The sequence below is a fragment of the Ailuropoda melanoleuca genome, chromosome 4 (assembly GCF_002007445.2).
Source record: "Ailuropoda melanoleuca isolate Jingjing chromosome 4, ASM200744v2, whole genome shotgun sequence".
NCBI classification, from domain to species: domain Eukaryota; kingdom Metazoa; phylum Chordata; class Mammalia; order Carnivora; family Ursidae; genus Ailuropoda; species Ailuropoda melanoleuca.
Window position 1 is genome coordinate 106,408,146 of NC_048221.1, and position 22,539 is coordinate 106,430,684.

General features: G+C 46.4%; 1 protein-coding gene across 2 annotated transcripts in view; it reads left to right on the forward strand.

Moving 5' to 3' along the window:
- The window catches only part of SMYD1 (SET and MYND domain containing 1), a 38,454-nt gene extending 23,839 nt beyond the window's left edge, over positions 1-14,615 (forward strand). For both annotated transcript variants that reach the window (XM_002922340.4, XM_019802883.2), the window contains 4 exons: positions 6,512-6,604; positions 8,670-8,833; positions 9,864-10,032; positions 11,264-14,615. In XM_002922340.4, the coding sequence (XP_002922386.1) occupies positions 6,512-6,604; positions 8,670-8,833; positions 9,864-10,032; positions 11,264-11,422 (585 nt within the window). In that variant the 3' untranslated portion in view covers positions 11,423-14,615. The remainder of the gene's footprint in view (positions 1-6,511; positions 6,605-8,669; positions 8,834-9,863; positions 10,033-11,263) is intronic.
- Positions 14,616-22,539: the final 7,924 nt, after the last annotated feature.

A 22,539-nucleotide genomic window follows, 5' to 3' on the forward strand; every position in this document is an offset into this window, starting at 1 on the left:
AGGAGTTTCCGCTGGCAAGTTGCTCAGTTTTCTCATCTGTAAAATAGGAATGATAGCACCCAGTAGAAGGGGTTGTTAGGAGGATTGAACAAAATGATACATGTAAAGGGAGTGGCATATAGGGTGGGCACTGAGTACATTTTAGTTCCTCTCTTTGCCCTTTTGCTGGTTAAGTAATGCTGAGAATTTCATATATTGAGACCAGATAGGCAAAGAGATTAGTTGCCTGGTTATCACAAAGATATTCCTAGTCCCCTGGAGTGGGTAATGTGGACATCGGGCAATGTGGAGATTGGTTAATATGCTGAACCCCTGAGTAGCCTGTTCCTGGTTGGTGGGGAGACCACTGAGCAGCTGAAGGGTTATGGAAGGGGATGTCGGAAGCTCAGCTAAGCTGGGAGAGAGCGCAGCCATGGTGTAAACCAAAGGCTAAAACTGGACTCCTCCTGTTCCATTTTGCCCCATGGAAGGGTGCATAGGTGGCGGGGCAGGTGGATCAGCACAGATGTGGGGGTCTTCTCACTGCTGAGGGGCTTAGAACAAAGGGCTCCAGCACTTCTATGGAGCCTGAGGTGGGGAGGGAGAGGGAGAGGGCACGGGCGAAGGGCTATGATTGCAAAAGTGCTGAGTTCTGAGTTGGAGTGAGAGTGTCTTCAAGTTTACTCCCTCCTCTCCTGTAAGGAGGCCTCAGGAGATCAGGGCCTCAGATAAAGAGACCTAGAAATGAAGGCCCCTGGCTCAGAATGCAACTGTGCAAAGAGCATGAGCAGTGGAGGGTGCCTGGGTCCTCGACTGGACTCCCTTCAGACATGTTGGGAGGACACAGGTAGAACATTTCTAATTGTCTGCGGTCAGGTCTGAAAAATTACACCTAGGTTTTTAACCAGGAGCTGGACTCCTCTGGAGAGGCCGTCCGAGCCCTTCTCTATAACCCACAGTCCACCATAGCATTTAAGATACAAATACACAAGTATGCTTCTTAATGGACTTAACTTTTGCATCGTATGTGTGGGCAGAAGTTTGTCTCTGATTACAGCAAAGACTACAAGCAAAACTGACTTCTCAGTACAGATGGTGGGGCCACTCTCGATTAATTCATTACTCAATGCTGTCAGTGCTAACGTTCGGATAACACTATTCCCCCGCTTGATTCATTTCTCTTGTTCATCCTCTGGCCATTCTAGACTTTTTTTTTTTTTTTTTGGCCATTAACTTTTTTGGGAAAGATTTTATTTATTTATTTATTTATTTATTTATTTATTTATTTATTTATTTGAGAGAGCAAGAGAGAGGGAGAGAGAGTGCATACGAGTGGGGGCAGTGATGCTGAGGGAGAGGGAGAAGCCGACTCCCATGCTGAGCAGGGAGCCCAAAGCAGGGCTTGATCCCAGGACCCTAGGATCATGAACTGAGCCAAAGGCAGACGCTTAACTGACTGAGCCACTCAGATGCCCTGCCACTAACTTATTTTTATTCTTAAGATACAATAATTTTTACTATTTGCCCAAGCACTTCTGCTTCTAAGAATTTACCTAGCAGATTTACTTGCATACGTGCACAAAGTTATGTGTATAAAGAGATACATTGCTGCATTGTTGAGAACAACAATTGAGTAAAACCTAAATAACCACCAATAAGGAAATATTTAAATTAAATTACCTTGTAGTCACTAAAACCAATGAGGTAGATTTTTGTGTACAAATATGGAATGAGCTCTATTTCTTAAGAATTAAGGGTCAAGGGGCGCCTGGGTGGCACAGCGGTTGGGCGTCTGCCTTCGGCTCAGGGCGTGATCCTGGCGTTATGGGATCGAGCCTCACATCAGGCTCCTCTGCTATGAGCCTGCCTCTTCCTCTCCCACTCCCCCTGCTTGTGTTCCCTCTCTCTCTGGCTGTCTCTATCTCTGTCGAATAAATAAATAAAAATCTTTAAAAAAAAAAAAAGAATTAAGGGCCAAACATTGCCATGAGCATTAGTTTGCTAGGGCTGCCATAACACAGTACCCCAATGTGGGTGGCTGGCAACAGAAATGTACGCTCTCCCAGTTCTGGAGCCTGGGAGTCTGAAATCCAGTTGTCAGAGGGTTGGTTCCCTCTGGGGCTGTGAGTGGAGGCTCCGTTCCGGCTCTTTTCTTGGCTCTCAGGCCTATCTCTTCACGTTGTCTGCCTTCTGTGTGTGTCTCTTTCTCTTCACCTGGTATTCTTTTTATAATGACACCAGTCATATTGGATTAAGGGCCCACCCTACTCCATTATGACCTCATCTTAACTAATTAAGTCTACAGTGACCTATTTCCAAAAAAGGTTACATTCTCAGGTACTGAGGGTTAGGACTTCAACATATGAATTTTGGGAGATGCAATTCAACCCATAACACTGTGTATGCTACCATTTATAAAAAATAAAAGGGACGCCTACACTGACAACACACACACACACACACACACACACACACAGATCCATGCACACATAAGTCTGTGTAAGCATAGTCAGGCTTGATACAGACAGAAGGAGGAGGAGAAGGCTGTAAGCAACAGATCAATGATGCTTAGTGTGGACAAGTCGAGAGTCACCCTTCCCAGGCAGGATACAAAACAGTTGGGACCCGTGGATTAATATGGGTTTTTTTTTTTTTAAGATTTTATTTATTTGAGACAGAGAGAGAGCAAGAGCGAGAGTGAGAGACAGAGAGCATGTGTGGGGGGAGGGCCAGAGGAAGAGGGAGAAGCAGACTCCCCACTGAACAGGGCACGTGATGCTGGGCTTGATCCCAGAACTCTGGGATCATGACGTGAGCTGAAGGCAGAAGCTTAACCAACTGAGCCACCCAGGCGCCCTTAACATGAGTTTTTTTGGTAGGAACAACCTTCTTTTCACAGACTCAGAGGTTCTGTATTCTAGGAAATGTATATGGGCATATATGTGCACGGCACTGAGCACAGTATTGTAGGAGCTACAGGAAAGAATAAGCTCCTGTCCACCCTCACCCTGACGTTCAGAACCTGTGGGATAATGTGTGTTTTGTCTGAAAGCCAGCCAGTCTTCCCTCCTGATGTGTGGCCCTGAGTATTTGTTTCATAACTCTCACCACTACTTAATTTTTTATTAAGAGACCAGACTTTTTTCTCCCTTCCAAAGTTAAATGTATATGGTAACCTGGATAAAAATAAAAACCAAATATTAAAAGAATGAGAAAATAACACCAAAATGTAGAAAATTCCCCTCAGCAGTAGCTTCGGAACCTCCTTACTTAGGTTGATTAGGTTTTTCTTTTTTCCCTCCCTAGCCCTTACCCCTGGTTTTCACAATAAGAATGTGCTGGTTTTTCAGGGTTGGGGAACCAGCATCCCTCTTTGGCTCCTCTCTTCCTCCTCTAGCTCCTCTCCCTCCAGTGGCTCCTCCCCTTCTGCTGACTCTTCCCCCTCTTCTGAGTCTTACCCTTCCTCCTCTAGCCTTCCTCTGGCTTCTCCTCCACTGGCATTTCCCGCTGCTCCAGCTCCTCACTCTTTTCCTCCTGGTTTTCTATTTACTTTGTGTTTCTAGGAAGGGGAGTCTCTCTCTGTAGGGTTCCTTTAATCCTATGTGCAGATCATGCTTTCCTCCTGCCTTTACTCTGAAGAGTGGAGCCAAGTGGAACAGCCCCATTTCCCTTCTCAGAATAGCTTGATCACATGTTGCACATGTAATTAACAACCTTCTAGCCAGGTTGTTTTGAGAATCTTGGCAGTTGCCTCCTTGAAAAAATTTGATTCACTTCCAGTGCTTGAAGTCACACTTTTCCTTACAACATCAAATTCAATAAGACTTTTTATTGAAACATCTGACCTCTTGGTATCCTCCAACTCCACCCTGCAAGCTATTGATTACTCCAGAAGATTCACTAAGAATTTTGAGTTTTAAAGATGATGGAACTTACAGTAGATTAGAGACCAGTGGTCATAAACTAGATTGATTTTATGAGCCACTGTTTGGGCAACAAGCTACAGAGGATACCAAAAATCTAGGTTTGGCAGACGAGTGGTACACTGCTAGCCTGCCAGTTACAGAGCTCTGTACAACTGGTGAGACATGGACCCCCTCTTATTTATGTGCTTGATTCAAATGAGTTTAGGAAAGGGACTATGCACTTAAATGACTTGTCTAGACCCAAGACAAAGTCGAGTTAACAGAAGGCTAAGTAATACTCTGGAACTAGAAGATAGCCAGAAGCCAGAAGTCTCAGCCCATATCAAAGATCAAGACAAAGGTGAGGGGTGAGGTCTTTGAGCAGAAGTCACAGCAGTGGTGGAAGCATCAATAGTTGGAGTTGGGCCATGCGACAAGTACAGGTAGACAGGCAGAAGGATTCCAGGCAGGCCAGGTGCAGAAGGAAACGAGGATAGTAAAAAATGTGGGAGTAGACCAGAACTCCATAGAAGCCAAAGTAGGTGAGGTGAGTAGAAGCCCCTTCCTTTAGGAGATCCTGACCTGGAAGCAAGCGGCCCTGGCCAGGGGCCTCTCGTACGGCAAGCTAGACGCTGTAGAACTGGCTCAGGACAGCTGGGAGACTAAGGGAAGATCTGATCTCCATCTATTAAGGGAGTTTGTAAGGGAACGAATGCCCATCTTTCTGTTACCTTTTGGTAGTTTAGTGAAGGTGACCTCACAAAACACTGTAAGCAGCAAACCTAAATGGAGCCACTGAACTCAATTCCTTATAGTGAAAAATTTGGAAAACTGGAGAACTGGTTAAATAAATTATTCTGGCTTTATACAGTGGAAAATGCTACAATTATTAAAAGTGGTGACATGTTTTTATATTGGTATGGGAAAATATCCATACCTACTGAGTGAAAGAACAGGCTATAGACAGAAATCTGGTCCTCTTCCAGTTAGAAGAAATATTTGGTGCTCTGGCATATACACACATGCATGTGCACACCTACAGGAATGCAGTTCGGCCAGTACATACTGATAAGGCTGTAATTGACGTGCTTGCTGTTTATGGTCACAGTGTCTGTTCTGATTGGTCAGTGCCTTTCCTATGCCAGTTGTTAAATATTTTAAATATTATTCCTGTATATATGCATTGGAAAATGTTTCTCAAAATGCTGTGTTCATTTTGGGGTGGGTTCTAGGGCTTTCTATTTTATTCCATGCTTTTTTCATATGTTTTAATTTTTTAGTTTCCATGTATTAGTTTTATGGTCAAATAAATAACAAAGTTATTTTCATTTTAGAAAAAAGTTTTATCAGATTTACCTAAGCAAAAAAAAAAAAAAAAAAAAAAAAAAAGTTAATTCCAGGAAAGAGTTTCTGGTATGGATGAGCACAGCAAGTAAACTTTTTCTTTGGACAGTAAGAAGTTAGGCACTTTTTTTCTTCAAAATTATGATGCCCTCATGGGCTTTTTAATTAAGGTACCTTTTTCCCTGGAATATCAAAACCTCATTCTTTAAAAATAAGATCACTAGGGGGTGCCTGGGTGGCTCAGTCAGTTAAGTGTCTGCCTTGGCTCAAGTCAGGATCCCAGGGTCCTGGGTTCGAGTACTGTATCAGGCTCCCCTTTGCCCTGCTCGTGCCCTTGCGTGCTCTCTCTGTCTCGCACACAAAAATAAATAAATAAATAAATCTTAAAAAAAAAAAAAGATCACTAGAGGGGCACCTGGGTGGTGCAGTTGGTTAAGTGTCTGACTCTGGTTTTGGCTCAGGTCAGGATCTCAGGCTCATGAGATTGAGCCCTGCATTGGGCTCCATGCTCAGTGCAGAGTCTGCTTAAGACTCACTCTCCCTCACCCTCTGCCCCTCCCCACTCAAATAAATAAGTCAATCTTAAAAAAAAAAAGATCATTAGATCACTCAGGCAAACACTGTAAGCCTAATGAATCCAGATTTCACAGAGATAGCTGACAGACTCTCTCATGATATCACGTGGTCAAGACAAAGAAATAGGAACTGGATGCTAAGATACTTTGGAAGGATTTGAATGCCCACAGTCACAAATCCCCTCTTTAATAAACTTCAATGGCAAACTGAAGTAAGATTTTTTTGCTCAAGCCTTAAGCTTCTGTCCTCAGCCCGGGGCTGGTCAGTATTTAAATTGGTGAGTTGAGCGAAGACTAAAATGCAAGGGCGTACCTGTGGAATATGTGGTTGACGTGAAGTAAAGAGGAACAATGGAAAATATTTCGGGTGACAGAATAAAAATCCAAAATGCCAGAGAAAATACCACAGAGATCGAGGTCAGATTATGCTCTGGGGTCCGAAAACCCAGACATGAGCACAAGGTGGGGAATGCTTGGCTGGCAGCAAGACTCTGGGGCTTGGCCAGTGGAAAATGCACCTGAGTCGGAAGCTTGGTGAGGGAGCTGCAAAAGCTATAGAGATCTGGAGTAGCGTGCATGGGAGAGAAGCATTCAGAAGGAGGAAGGCATCAATCTTGCACGACACTGCATGTCAAAGATGGCGACTTCAGGGATGCAATGGGGTGCTTTGTGAAGGGGTCTCCAACTCCCCGTCCCTCTCTTTCCCAGCCGTCTCAGGAGGTGGTAAAGGAGATGATACAATTCTCCAAGGATACACTGGAAAAAATTGACAAGGCTCGCTCTGAGGGTCTGTACCATGAGGTAAGAATTCATTTTTGTAGGGATGGGATGGGGAAGAGAACAGAAAGGTTCTCTGGTAAGAGGGGGGAAATGGGGTGGGGTGGAGATGGGGAGGCTACCAAGCAGGTTGTTTTTCTGGAGGATATCCCTTGGTTTGCTCTGTGACTCTTCTTGTCTTTAGTGCCTCTTAGAGGTATGTTCTCCGTGATTGTTCAACCTACTGAAATGGGGTGTGGGGAGAGCACAGGCAGCCTGACGAATGTCCCTGGGGGATCTGTGATACCTCAGGGTGGCATCAGAGGTGGAGGAATGGAGATGGCAGTGGGTCGCTGGCTTTTTCGTAGTTGAATGCACGTCCTGGCTACAGTTCTCAGTCTCTACTAACTGAGCTTTCAGCCCCGGCTATGGAAGCAGCGAGAGTTGTCACCTGGCTGTACACTAGGACCATTGAAAACTCCTGATGCTCAGACACCAACCCAGGACAACTTGACCAAAATCTCTTGGGGTGCAACCCAGACATCAGGATTTTTAAAACTCTCAAGTGATCGCATCAGACACCCAAAGTTGAGACACCCCCCGCCCCCCACCAAACACTGCCCCACAGAGCATTCGCGTCAGATTCACCTGGGCAGCTTGTTGGCAACACTCAGTCCTGCGTCTCACCCTCTCAGTGATTCGGCCAGTCTGCAGCAGACCGTGAATCATTAGCTTGTTTCCCCGCTCTTTAAACATCGCAGGCGTGTGGCTGGGTTTGGAAGCCACTAAGGCATGGCACTGCGAGAGGTTAATTTGTGTTCGTTTCTATCTGCTTTTCCTTTATCTTCATCCTCCTCATTTACTCGTTCATTGCACATTTTTGTGCCCTTAGTGGGGTGACCGACGCAAGACCTGCTCCTTGCCTCCCAGGAGTCCTGTCAGGCGGGGAGACGGTCGCATCGATAGGGTGTTATTGTACAATACGGAAAACCTACGTCAGACACATGACGCAGGAGCTGGAGCAACCAGTAGGCTCTGCTGGTTCCATTTCTCTGATTTCTCCTCTTCCATGTGAACTGAACAGGGTCAGGTGTAGGGCTGGACACTGGCCCCATGGGTTTAAGAGGATTGTCTTCCGGATGGATGGATTGCCAGCCCACATTTTGTCACACCCCGACCCAGTTGTCTCATGGGACTGGGAGAGTCTCAAAGTCAAATTAGCTTCCGCTCATTTGAAACAGGAGGAATTGTGTGCATTTCTCCCATGACAGTGGCAAGGGAAGAATAGGAGAACCATGAGAAACTAAAATCTAGAGACCATCTGACTTTGTAGGGGCAACCGAAGCTTGTGTGGACATGTAAATCAGTCAGGAGAGTCTGACTCCAGGCTGACTGGGGTCAGGCCCGTCTTATTCCTCACTGGAACCAATGCGACATCCTCCCAGTGGTTCTCCCAGCCTCCTGGGACCCACCTCTCTACTGGCTCATCTAGAACATTTCCATGGGGGAATGATTGTCCAACCGCACTGTGCATAAGGACCACCCAGGTACAGATGCCAGGCTCCCTCCCCCACATACTTGCTTGCACTTGGTCTGGGGTACGGCCCAGACGCCGCTGTTTTTAAAAAGGTCTCCAGGTAATTCGAGAGCGCAACTAGGGTGGAGATTCACAGGACTGGTGCTTAAGATAAAGCACAACTGCTTAGTTGGAATTCTTGCTCCATGTTTTACTACCTGTGTGACTTTGGCAAAGTACTTGCCTTCTCTGTGCTTCAGTTTCCTTATCTGGCAAAATGGGAATGTTAGTAGTACCTATGTCACTGTATTGTGAGAATCAATCAATCAATAAGTCTCTCCCTTTCGTAACTCTCTGCTACTTACTGATTATGAGAATGCCTCACTTTGCCATGTCAGCCCATCTCCCACCGTTACCCTTTTCATCCCTACAACTGTAGCCAAATAGGACCGTTTAGCTATTCAGATCACAAACCGGTGCTTTTCCACCCCTGTCAGCAATGTCCTCAACCTTAAAAGAATGAGCGTCCAGTGTCATGGTGATGGTCCCCTGTGTGAGTGAGGCAGTAATGGACAGAGCCCGTGTCTCCTCCAGGTTGTGAAATTGTGCCGGGAGTGCCTGCAGAAGCAGGAGCCAGTGTTCGCCGACACCAACCTCTACACGCTGCGGTTGCTGAGCACCGTGTCCGAGGTCCTCTCCTACCTCCAGGCCTTTGAGGAGGCCTCGTACTACGCCAGAAGGATGGTGGACGGCTATATGTAGGTAGCGGTGCTGGGTCTCAGAAAGTGTCCTGCAATGTGTCTGTTCCACGGCTGGCAAACAGACGGCACACACGCTGCTTCCTCTCCCTCCTGTAACCCACAGCAGGCATCGGTAATGGATCCTGGTCCTCTTTATCTTTACGACTGAGCCGTTTTACTGTGGTGCTCTGAGTAGTAATGAACAAATCATCAGGGCTGGTACCTGCGATGAAACCCATCTGTCATCCCTGGTCTTTCCCAAACCCTCCATCTCATCTATCACTTGGGCAGCATCTTCTGCTTTTGGTTTTCTTAAGGCTAAGTCCCTCTGGATTTTAAGTGCTTCAAAAAGTTTGTCCCCCTAGCAGTCAGCACAGGCAACCTTTTATTTAAAAATAAATAAATGAATGAATCAATGAATAAAAGAGGTGTTAGCCATCCTTGCTTACAAATTATAAAATGCAGAGCCCTTGCCTTCCCTCTGCCAATGTCTTCTCTTGCCTTCCATGTCCACGCTGGCATGTGACTTTGTATCTTTGGCCAGATGAGTAAGTTGGCACAAGCAGGTTCCCTTTTTTGAACAAATATTACTCATAAACAAAAGCCAGGAAAATGGTACAATATGCTAAAAGGAAGCTCTCTTAGGAGGGTGCCAAGGAGGTGAGAATACAGTTCTGTCCCAAGAAGGATATTCAAGTTCTTTTTATTTCCCTGAACATCTACTTTCCAGGAAGAGGGCTGGGGTGTCCCTGAGAGCTCCCCACTTCCTGTTCTCTTGTGCAGAGTCCTGACTCTTTTGCCCAGGAGGACTTGGCTTCATGGCCCCGGCCAGAGTCTCAGCTCCCACAGCCTCACCATGTGGGGTGTTTGGTAACTCCTCCCCTTCTCTGTGGCTCAGTCCCTGCCCCATGGGCTGCAGATGCCTCACAGCACTGGTGGGAGAGCAGATGGACCAAGTTAATGAGGGTACTTGGTAAGTGGTCAGATGCTGTGCAGATGTAAGGAAGATTGAGATTATCTGTGACAATTATTTGCTCTGTCCCCACAGGAAGCTGTACCATCCCAACAATGCCCAACTGGGCATGGCCGTGATGCGGGCAGGGCTGACCAACTGGCATGCTGGTAACATTGAGGTGGGGCACGGGATGATCTGCAAAGCCTACGCCATCCTCCTGGTGACACACGGACCCTCCCACCCGATCACCAAGGACTTAGAGGCAAGTAGCATCCCAGGGCTCACCTCCTTTTCTGGTCTGCGCTCGCTCTACAGATGGGAGCTGGGTTCTGGACTCTGCTTTTGGAAAGTCCGTAGACTGCCCGCTGGACCAGAAGGGATTCAGAAATGCTTTAGTCTGCTCCCCTTGTTTCATAGCTGAGCACACTGACGCCCCGGGAAGGGGCCTAGCCTGTCCACAGTCACCTAGTGAGTGGATGGCAAAGTTGAGGTTTGAAGCCCGAGATGCTCTAAGCGTGGACAGAGAAAGCCTACCCAGCAGTGTGCATGCCCCCACGTACGTTGGAAGACATGCTGCATGGAGTGGAGCTGGGGAACACAGGCCCAGGGAGCACACTGCTGGGATTGAAGTCCAGCTGTGTGACAGTGCAAACGTGGCATGTGTGGGCCTCTGTCTCCTCATCAGTAAAATGGAGAAAAGGGATAGGGTTGTGATAAGGGTTCCATGAGTTAATGTGTGAAAAGCACTCAGAACAGTGCCTAGCAAGTGGCATGCTCTTAATAATTGCTGGTTTCCTTTGTGCTTTGAAGGGCTGGTTTATTTGAGGGTGACAGGATTCAAAGGACTGTCCTCAGGCAGTATGGTACAGGGAAAGAGGACAGACTTTGGTGTCATAAAATGTCTGAGAAGACTAACTTTATGCCTAGTATATTAAGCTTGACAAAGGCAGAGCCTTTGTTCTCTTTTTCATTGCTCTGTCCTCGGCCTAAGAAATATTTCTTGAATAGAAATACAGGAGCGTGGGGGCTTTTCTGTATGTCACACACTATAAATTCCTGGTCCATTGTGAAGTATGAAGGAATCTCACCAACTTCATTTGTGAGGAAACTGAGCCCTGAAGGGATTGTCACTTGCCTAACGTCCCACAATGTTCGTTGGGACCTAGGTGCAGGATCCAGGGTTCAAATCTAGGTCCCCATTTGTCAGTTACTGCAAACGAACATTCTCTGCTGAGAACAATCCTTTGAGGTACTCTCTCAGGGGTCTGACTCCCTCTCCCTAACAAACCGAGCCCACTCCCAGGACATTAGGCCCCCAGAGGATGAGTGTGTTTGTGTGTGTGTGTGTGTGTCTGAGTGGATACAGCTGAATCTCAGTGACTGGGAGCCATTTACTCTGTTGTCTGCCTTTTGCAAGAGGACCAAGGTAGGTCAGAAGCCAATATATTCCGGCGACCTGCCATCACTGTTTATGGTGTATCTGTGTCCCGCAGGCCATGCGGGTGCAGACGGAGATGGAGCTGCGCATGTTCCGCCAGAACGAGTTCATGTACCACAAGATGCGCGAGGCTGCCCTGAACAACCAGCCCATGCAGGTCATGGCCGAGCCCAGCAATGAGCCAGCCCCGGCTCTGTTCCATAAGAAGCAATGAGGACCTGGGCGGGCGGGGGGCGGGGGGCGGCGCACCGTGGCTGGGGAAGCGGGGAGACATTCTGGAGGTAGTGGGTTTCTGAGAAGATCCTTGATGAGGAAGGGGGGATGATGTGCACTCTTGTTGCTGTGGGAATGTACTGTTCTGTGTTCTTCAGTTCATTTTTGTTCATTTAAACTCAGTTCAATTCAATTGAACTCTATCCCAGCCCAGCCTAGCCCAACTTGTCCTACGAATATTTATTGGGTGGACGGCCTTAGGGTAAAGAAGCTTCAAATGTAGCTGGGGAGGCAAAATGCAAACCATTAAAGCCCAGTATAATAAATGCAATGGTAAAGTATATGGGAGGTGAAGGGGAGGGCATGTGTCTGCTATGTGGGTGTGGGGGGGTGTGTGCATTGGGGAGGGTGTCATGGAGGAGATGACATTTGAGCTGAGTGTGGCAGGTGCCTGGAGTCTCAGGGGGCTGCTCAGCTATCTGTGCGTGTCTCTGGCACTGCTGGTCTTACTCATGGTCTGAATACTCATGACAAGGATGGGTGATGTCCAGTTAGCGTGGAATTACAAAGAAGGGGCCGTGTTTGGGCCATTTAGGTTCTACTCAGAGAACCAAAACCTCTTAATAAATATGAGAGTGAGGTGAATATGCAGAAAGAGGTGGAGCTTTGCCCTAGCCATTTGAGGCCTCAGTTTAAGGTCTGGATTCAAAGTATTGTTCGGAAAGTAGTTCTAAAACACCTAGAAATCTGCTTCCCCCACCCTCACTGCCAAACCTTGATTCCCTGAGATGTGGGTGCCACTTAGCACAATATCTGAGATTTTTCTGGCTGTTGGCCAACCAGATTGAAGTCTTAGCAGGATGAAGCTGAGGGAGAAACTTGGAAACACACACACCTGATGGTCTTGGGTTTAGCAGAATTGGTTTTTGGGAGTTTTATTTGGTTACATGTGCCTAAATGGTCTTTACCAGCTTAGACATCATCATAGGCCTCCAGTAAATTTCTGTTCTTAGTAAGGAATAATTATGATTTCCCTTGCTTAATTTCTTTCACTGCCTATACCCTGGGACCTCTGCTCTTCCCACCAGGAGGAATGTCTAATCCGGACTCCATAAGCCTAGGTTAAGATCTCCTTGGGGACATGTCCAACTTGCCACCATGTCCTGGGAGGTTTTCACCCAAGAGTGAGGTTCTTGGAATCAGCCAATCTAGTTGTCCTGTTATCTTCTGGAGTTCTAAAATTCTCACCAATATTTTAGGGGAAACCTGGAGTGAAGCTCTCCATTTGGGGGTGTCACCAAGTCTTCCATACCATCTGGGCCACCCTTCACTCCAGAGCTCTAGCTACCATCTTGAAGTGATCCCCCCAAACCCCATATTTATCATCTCTGCCTAAAGTGTTAGCTCCTCCATCCCCCCCTTCATCCTCAGAACCACCTGCTGCCTCCCTCTTAACCTCTCCAGTGGCTCTGCAAACATGTCAAAAACTGGCCCAAAGTTGGTCAATGTGGTACCTCTTTGCAGATGCTCATACCTGGCATTCAGCTCTTCTTCAAGGATACCACCTTCTCTAGAAGCTGTCGTAGGGAGACTGACAGTCTTCCATGCCTTCATACTAACAGGCCTAGAGATGGCACCAGCATTCTCCTAGGAACCCAGTGCACATTTAATGGTCACTCTCCTGCCCTCCTGTAAAACCTCCCTCCAAGCCTCTTCCCTTCTTTGTCACTGTCCTCTGCCATTCCGCTGGTTATTCTCTCATATTCATGGTCTTATTTTCCATACCCTCTGCTTCAAATTTGGTGCCTTCAATGTCCACTTACAAAAGTCATCTAATCCTCTTGCTTCACAGATTCTTAATTTACTCAATGACAGATGTCTTTCCAGTTTCTCCATTAATACTCTCTCCTGATTATAATTTCTCCATTTTTGATGTCTAACTTTCTGGTCATTGCTTCCTACCTTTTCACCTCTCTGTGTTTTTTTCTCCACCCCAGATTACTAGATGATATCATGTATACTGTAGTGTTTCACCCTCCTCCTGTGTTTACTTCCTTCCAAATAAGCCAGTTCATCAGCCCTCCTTCCTTTCTGTCCATTCTCTCTTCCTGCCCGGCAGAGTCCCAACCCTAGATTCATTCAGCTGTCTTGTTTTCCCTCTGTTGCTCCTGGAGATGCCAGGGAGAACAGTACCTCTCTGAACACAGGCACTTCTACAGACTCCTTGCCAACCTCAGCTGGCCTTTGGGCGCAGCCCAGAAGTGTTTCATGTGCCCCTCATTGGCTCTCTCTCCCTTTTGCCCAGTAGCTATTTTAGCCTTCACTCCTGTCCTCCAGTGTTCTGCTTTCAGCAGAAGCTCATCTCCTGCTTCACAGAGAAACAGAGGTCAGAAGATGGGACGCCCTCAACCCTCTTCCCACATTCATGCACATCTTGTCTGTGCTTGACCCTCTTTCCTTCCTTCTCACATCAGTGGAAAGGGAGCCCCTCTCTTCCCACAAAGCTAACTCTCCACCTGTGCTCTGGACCCCTTTCCCTCTGATATCCTCAGGCCTTGCTTCACCTGTAATTCCCTCTCCACCCTGGATCCTTGACATTCCTCCATCCGCTGCCTTTTTCCTCCATCCACTGCCTTCTTCATCAATAAACATGCTGAGGATTCTTTGATCATAATCTTCAGAGCTGAGTATTTTTTTTAAAGGACTTTTTTTTTTTTAAAGGACTTGTCTCTCATAGTTATTATCTGCCTTTCTTCACTTTCCATCTCTTCCTGAACCCACTGCAGGCTGGCTTCCTGAGCTCCACTAACATGGCTCATACAAGGTCAACTCTGGCAGGTGGCTTTTAGTCCATATGTTATTTGGCTTCTTTGCATCATTTGACTCTCCCAGCCCTTGATTTCTGGATATCACTTCCTTGTGATGATCCTCTGATGTGGTTTCTCCATCTTCTTCCCTAACCCCGTCTCTCTACCTGCCCCCGATAAGTCGGTGTTTCCTGGGGTTGGGTTTGTTCCTTCTGGTCATTCTTGGCTCATTCTCATCTCAGTCTGCACACACTCCCTGCATGAGCCCAGCCAGGCTCTTTGTTTAATCACCACCTTGAGGCTGATATTCTTAACTCTATATTCCCAGCCTTGCTCTTGAGCTCCAGCCCCACATGCTCTCTCGAATGTTCTCCAGGCACACCACACTCAATACATCCAAAATGAAACTCTTTTTCTTTCCCTTGTCCCCTCCCCCACATCTGTCCCTCAGCAGACTGCCCAAGAACACTTGACTTCTGCTCTAGTCACTCACCTCCATTGCATCCTAGACACCAGTCAAACCCACTCACTCACGGGTCCCTGAGTGACTCATGTTCTCCTAGGGCCTCTCTTTGAATTTTGAAATGTTCTATCTAAAGTATCTGAAACCTGTCAACTCCTATTCATCTTTCAATAACCAGTTGGGAAATCATCCTTTCTGTGAAGCTTTCCCGAATGCCTTAGATTCTCCTGGCTGCCTGTCTGAGTCTCTCATATCACCTTCAGACCCCCCCACCAGAACAATCTCCTCCTGGCATTATAATTGCCTTTTTACATGTCTGCCTCCTCCATCAGATTGTGAGCGGGAGTCATGTCCCTTTATTTATCTTTCTAGCCCCAGAACCTAGCCTAGGTCCTGGAACACAGTAGGTGCTCAGTTAATGTGTGTTGAATGAATGAATAAGTGAATGAATTTGCTTATTTCAGAGCAGAAGAGACATAAAACTGCATATTTTGAGTTTTTATGATACAGCAGTCAACAAAGGCCTTTAAATCATCTGTATTTCCAAGCAAGTATGTGTGGCTTCTTTCTTTCTGACAGTCTGTTTAGAGCAGCACCAACAGAACTTTCTGTGATGATGAAAATATATTGTGTCTCTGTTGTTGAATATAGTATCCACTAGCAACATGGAACTATTCAAGCTCTTGAAATGTGTCTAGTATGAGTGAGGAACTGAATTTTAAATTGATTTAATTTCAGTTTAAAGAACCAGTGTGGCTCCTGGCTGCTGTATTAGACAGTGCAGTTTTAGAGAATAGTGTACTCTTTAAGATTGTGGACACGGAGACCAGTGAAGTTCCTATCTCAGCTCTCCTAAGGTCAGCTATATAAACTGGGACTGGTGAATTCACCCAGGCCCGTTTCTTCATTTCTACCTACCACACGGATTTGCTGTGAGAACTAAGCTTTTAAAATGTGAAAGCCCAGGGGCGCCTGGGTGGCTCAGTCGTTAAGCATCTGCCTTCGGCTCAGGGCGTGATCCCGGAGTCCTGGGATCGAGCCCCACATCTGACTCCTCCACTGGGAGGCTGCTTCTTCCTCTCCCACTCTCCCCACTTGTGTTCCCTCTCTCGCTGGCTGTCTCTCTCTCTCTCTGTCAAATAAATAAACAAAATCTTTAAAAAAAAATGTGAAAGCCCAAGCGCCTGGGTGGCTCAGTTGGTTGGGCAACTGCCTTCGGCTCAGGTTGTGATCCCAGGGTCCTGGGCTCCCTGCTCTGCAGGGGGAGCCTGCTTCTCCCTCTCCCACTGCCAACCCCTCCCTCTCCCTGTCAAATAAATAAAATCTTAAAAATAAATAAATAAATAAATAAATAAATAAAATGTGAAAGCCCATTGAACGGTGTCTGGCCCATCCTAAGTGCTCCATGGGCACTCCAGCCTTGCTTCTGTCAAGGATCCCTTCCCCTACAGAGAAAGTGAAGGTGAAGGGTAGACAGGAGCAGCAGGGGGTAGCCAGCTCTTGCGAGCTGACTGTGCACTTCTCTTCCAAACTCTGCAGTCGGCAACATCACATTAATAGCTTGACATTGGCCAGAGTGAGAATATTTATACCAGGGCAATCGGCTCAACTTGAGAAGAACACCTTAATTTGTGGTGTTGGCAATTTATAAAAATGGGGTTTGCTACATGAAAGTAACAGAATGAATAGTTAAAAACAGCATTAAAGAAATCTTTACTTGGACTGGAGTGAAATCTGCATTCTGCAGCCTGTACCCCTCTGGGCCATGCCTAACAAATCTAAGACCTCTGGTTACTTTCCTTCAGATTAAGCCACTCGCTCACAGCACCACCAATGAGTGTTTTGACAGACCATGTATTTAGGGCCAGATATAGCCAAGGCTTGGGCCACTCGTTCAGGGTTTGCTTCTTTAAAGGATGCAGGAGGGAATCAGTAGGTTGGGGCACACAGCAGAGAGAATGGCCATTATGGCAGTCAGAGGTGCAAGCTCTTGGTCCGAGGTGTGCACAGTTGCACGGGATAAACAGTACTTCTGGAAACTCCCTTGCCCACTCCTGGCCCTGCATTACATACAAATCACCCAATCTCAGGTTGACCAGGAGCACCTCATCAGTCTCAGAGAAGCACAGCACACCGCATGACCATGGGCCAACACATGTGTTCGATAACTCTGGCGTGAACTCGTCCCCCACCCCTCTCTGCCCAGCTCTCAGAAGGCTGATCTCTGCTTTCTTGTTCAGCCAATGGGAGGCCCCAGTAGAAGATGGGAAGGCAGAAGGATCAAGAGGTGGAGTGTTATTCCCCATAGCAACCCCCCTTTCCTTTCCTGATCCTTCTCTGCCTGTCCAGGATTCAGCTCCTGTTGCTTGGCTCTCTGATGGCTCCAGGGCTCAGTGAGCTCAAGACAGAGACTCTGTATCCTTTCTCTGCCTCATCTTTTGCCAAGTCTCCATTTATACCATGCCTCCTGGCTAGGCAAATATCCTTGAATGCTTTGAGAGTCAGCTGAAATGTTTGGAGCTTGCACCCCCCAGGATCACAGCATGGATCCTACTGTCGCCATTATGGATTATGGGTTGATCTCCACTCCCCTAGATAGCAAGTCTCCTGGGGATCATAGAGCTTAGTACTGTCCAGTCCTGATTTAACTGAAAGAGGCCAGGTTGTGTGGAGAAGATACATTTAATTTTATATCTCCATGTTTACCCCATGTTTACTCCATGAAATCCCAGAATATCATGGGGTGGTCAATGTGCCTCTAGTATATATAGGAAAAGTACTTTGAAGATCGAATATAGATTAAGTTCAACACCCTACCCCCCCAAATCGCTTTCTTTACCCTAATGGGAATCAGTTTTAAAAAAAGAAGATAATTGGAAAAGTCTACATTTGCATGAATATAGGTGCCCAAACTGGCTCTTTACAAGTCAGTCAGCACTTATGGGTACAGAGTGTGCTCCGTTGTTGGGATGCCCACAGGACAAGTGGAGAGGAGGGGACAGGGTCAGGAGGGGAGAGGGGTCAAGTCGAAAATAGCTGATACCATCAACAGCTGTTTATTCAATTTATTTAAAGTTGACTTCAGACCCAGAGTTTCCTGGGCACCTGTACAAAATCCAAATTCAGCATAAAATTAAATTTCTTTTTGGGCATAAACACATAAACAACCCCTTCAAAAGCAAGACTTGTTCCTGGGGAAGATCTCAGTTAGGAGGAGGCTTTGGGAATTTTGTCAGATCCCGAGAGGCTTGGTTGAAGAGACCTTGTTTCTACTACATTCCTCCTCCTGTGTAGCTCATCAGCTGCATGGTCCTAGAAAACCTCTTTCCTCTCTGTGCCTCTTCATCTGCACACGGATGCTTCCCTGGGCACAACAGAGCTGCTGCTAATGGTCTGGGGGTCAGACCCCACTGCAGTTCTCTCAGGAATCCAAGGGGCAGTAATGACATGCCTTATTTGGATGGCACATGCATCATTTTTTTTAAAGATTTTATTTTTTTATTTTTTTATTTATTTGACAGAGGGAGAGAGAGCACAAGCAGGGGGGAGTGTCAGGCAGAGGGAGGGAGAGAAGCAGGTTCACCGCTGAGCAGGGAGCCTGACCCGGGACTTGATCCCAGGACCCTGGGATCATGACCTGAGCCTAAGGCAGACACGTAACTGACTGAGCCACCCTGGCACCCCCATGCGCATCAATTCATCTGCTCCTTACCAAAGCCACAAGAAGAGGTATTGTGTTGCCCAGTTTACAGATGAGAAAACTATGGTCCAAAATCAGGGATAGCTAATTAGAACCATGTCTTCAAGCCCAGTGTTTTTATTTTTGTTTTGTTTTGTTTTGTTTTGTTTTGTTTTGTTTTGTTTTAGAGGGAGAGAGAGAGCACACACATGCGGGAGCAGTGGGTGGGGAGAGACAAAGGGAGAGGGAGAGAGAGAATTTCAAGCAGACTGTATGCTGAGCATGGAGCCCGGACAGGGGAGGGAGGCTGGGGCTTGATCTCACCACCCTGACATCACAACCTGAGCCAAAACCAAGAGTCAGACGCTCAACCAACTGAGCGACTCAGGCGCCCCTCAAGCCCAATATTTTTACTCTAAATCATCTACTTCTAAAAAAACTCATGGCTCATTTAAAAAAATAGTTCCACACAAGTAGTTCCTTGCAGAAAATTCAATATAAATAATGCAAAAAGTTCTGTTGACCTCCCACACCAGAGGGGATGGCTACTATCCGGCATCCCAGCAATCCATGGTCATAAACATGCATGTATATCTATATAAATAATTTTGTTTCATATTTTAATGAAATTCACATGATATTTTATAGGCGATACTGTTCAGAAACTTGCTTTCTTAAAAAAAGCTTTGTCTGAGAGAGAGTTTTATGACAGTACTTAGAGAGCTACATTATTGATTTACTCTACCACAGGTTATTTTGAAGTATGGCTGTACCACAGATTATCTAACCTTTTCTTACTCATCGGCATTTGTTTCCAGTTTTTGGTTATTGTAACCTTTATATGCTTTTTTTCCCATATGTGTTTAAACACTTCTCTAGGGAGACATACAGCAACGGCATTGCTAGGCATTAGAGAATTCACATTGAAAATATTAGTGGGTATTGTTAAATGGCGCTCCACACAGACTGTAACAATTTACATCTGTACCACTGATGGGAGAGCCATTCCTTACAACCTTGCAGACACTCCATGTTATCAATACTTTTACTTTTTACTAGTTTGATTTGTAAAATGATATCTCTCTTATCTTACCTCCCTCCTCCCTGATTACTTTGAGACTCAGCCTATGTCGCACTGTAAGTTGCCCATTAATGTGCTCACCCCACGTTCCCATTGACTTGCTGGGCTTCTTACTGGTTTTTATATTCTATTAACCTCTATTATGTAAGTCACAAATATTTTCTCCCACTTTGTTGCTTTTTTTGAAAAAAGGTTTTATGTATTTATCTGAGAGAGAAAGAGAGAGAGAGCATAAGCAGCGGGAGCAGCAGAGGGAGAGGGAGAAGCAGGCTCCCTGGGGAGCCCAACTCGGGGCTCGATCCCAGGACCCTGGGACCATGACCTGAGCTGAAGGCACATGCTTAACCAGCTGAGCCACCCAGGTGCCCCTGTTGCTTTTTTTTTTTTTTGAAACTCTGTTTATAGTGTGTCTTTTCAGGCAAAACTTTATATTTTTGAGGTAGTAATATGAATTAATCTTTTCCTTCATGGTTTTTGCACCTTGTTTAAGGAGGTCTTCTATAGGGCGTCTGGGTGGCTCAGTCTTTGAGCGCCTGCCTTCGGCTCAGGTCCTGATCCTGGGGTCTTGGGATCAAGCCCCACCTTGGGGCTCTCTGCTTGGTGGGAAGCCTGCTTCTCCGTCTCCCACTCCCCCTGTTTGTGTTCACTCTCTTGCTGTCTCTTTCTCTGTCAAATAAATATATAACATTTTGAAGAAAATAAAAGGTCTTCTATACATCAATATATACTTGTTTATCTACAGTATCTATTTTTAATATTTCACATTTATTCATTTAGCTCTTTAGTTCATCTGGAATTTATTTTTGTGAATGGTATATAGTAGTGTGCTATAGGATGTCCCCCCCAGTATCTCCCAACTCCGAGTTCTTACTGAAGCTCTGAAATTCTTTTCTTAAGGGTGCCTTCGTTCCCCAAGTTATGGCCTCTCTTTTCCCCAAGACCCCACGCCACACAGGAGAAGGAGGGAAAACCTAAGGCAAATACTATGTACAGTGTAAGGCAGGAAGAATTTCATCCAATAGACGTGCTGATAAAATGCCAGAGGGAAAGAGTACTTTCAGCGGTGCAATTTAGGAAGCCTTCTTGAAGGAGGTGGCAGTTAAGTTGCTGGGGGAATGAGAGGTTGTTAAGTTTGATTGGAATGCATGTTATAGGAAAGGGTTGCAACTAGATAGGGTGGGGCAGGCTATAATCAAGCAAGGGACAGAAGCCTATAGAGCGTGGGTCAGATCCGGCTGCCACCTGTTTCTATATGGTGTGTGAGCTAAGAATGGTATTCTATGTTTAAATGGCTGAAAAAAAAACAACAAAAGAAGAATACTATTTTATGACATATGAAAATGTTATGACATACAAATGTCAGTGTCCATAAATAAAGTTTTGTTGGAACACAGCCATGTGCATTTTTTGGTGTATTGCCTATGGCTGCTTCATGCTCTAAGAGCAGAACTGGGGATTTGTGACAGAGTCTGGGTGGCCCACAACGCTGAAAATATTTACTCTCTGGATTTTTACAGAAGTTTCCCAACCCCTGGGGCGCCTGGGTGGCGCAGTCGTTAAGCGTCTGCCTTCGGCTCAGGGCGTGATCCCGGTGTTCTAGGATCAAGCCCCACGTCAGGCTTCTCCACTAGGAGCCTGCTTCTTCTCCCACTCTCCCTGCTTGTGTTCCCTCTCTCGCTGGCTGTCTCTCTCTCTCTATCAAATAAATAAATAAAATCTTAAAAAAAAAAAAAAAGTTTCCCAACCCCTGATAGAGAGATGTGAAGGTTTAAGAATTTGACTCTTGTGTGCTAGGCAATGAAGTAGGAAGCATTATGATCAGTGCTGTTTTTAAGGAAGATGACTTTTAGTGGAGACTGGTAGGTGAGAGAGAGGGGCAGGGAGATGCCATAAGGCCTGTGAGACCATCCAAGGAACGAGTATGAGTAATGGGGTTTCAGCTCCAGAAGTGGGAAGAGCGGAGGCGGGAAAAGTGACAGGTTCATTCAGATTAAGGTGTCTTTGTTGAGAACTTTCTGTGGGCTGGCATAGTTCTGGGAGCTGAAAGACATGGTGAAGGTAGAAATGTCCGAGCTTGGCAGCTCTTTGGATATGGGAACAAGCACCCTATCCGCTTGCTAGGGTTGCCATAACAGAGTACCCCAGACTGGGCAGCTTGAACAACAGAAATGTATTATCTCACAGTTCTGGAGACCAGAAGTCTAAGATCAAGGTGAGGTCAAGGCCATGCTCCCTCTGAAGAGGGTAGAGAAGAATCTTTTCCAGGTCTCTCTCCTAGCTTCTGGGACATTCTTGCCTTGTGGCAGCAGAACTCCAAACTTCACATGGCGTCCTCCCTGTTTGGGTGTCTCTATCTGCAAATGTCTCCCTTTTATAAAGACACCAGCCATATTGGATTAGGGGCCCACCTTACTCCAGTATGACCTCATTTTAACTTACCTCACAATATTTGCAATGTCTTTATTTCAAAATAAGGTCACAGTCTGAGTTCCTGGATGTTAGGACTATATCATGTGAATTTTAGGGGTGGGGGGTGCGACCCAATCTATGGCAGCTCCCAGAGCCTGATACAAAGTGCTGTTCAGAGAAATCCTATTTCCACATTCTGCCTCTGCCCATAGCATGGGGGGAATTTCCACCTGAGCTTCCTCTGTCCACTTCTGGTGCCTCCTGCAAAGCCCTCTCCTAGGAGGGCAAATTATTCATTTGGTGGGTCAGGGTCTGCTCTTTTTGTTCATGTCCCCTGGTGGGTGGGGCTGCTGTGACCACACTGGCGGGCATAGCTCCCCTTTGCCTGCCCAGCATTGCCGTTCTCTGTCCCCACAGGGAGCCAGCACACTGTCTTGCTCCAGCTCCTTGCCTGTGAAAGGTCATTAGGGCTGCCTCACAGATGCAGCCACATCTCCTGTTTCTTGTAGGATCACCTGCGTGGGCAGCCTGGGGTCTGCTTTCAGGGTGAGAATCACCCTTCAGACCTGACCCAGCAGGATGGAACACGCAGGGCATCAAGATTTACAAAAATTGGGGGGTGATCAGGGCCCATTGATACCAATAGCACCATCAATGACAAGCCATCGAGAAGAAAAGA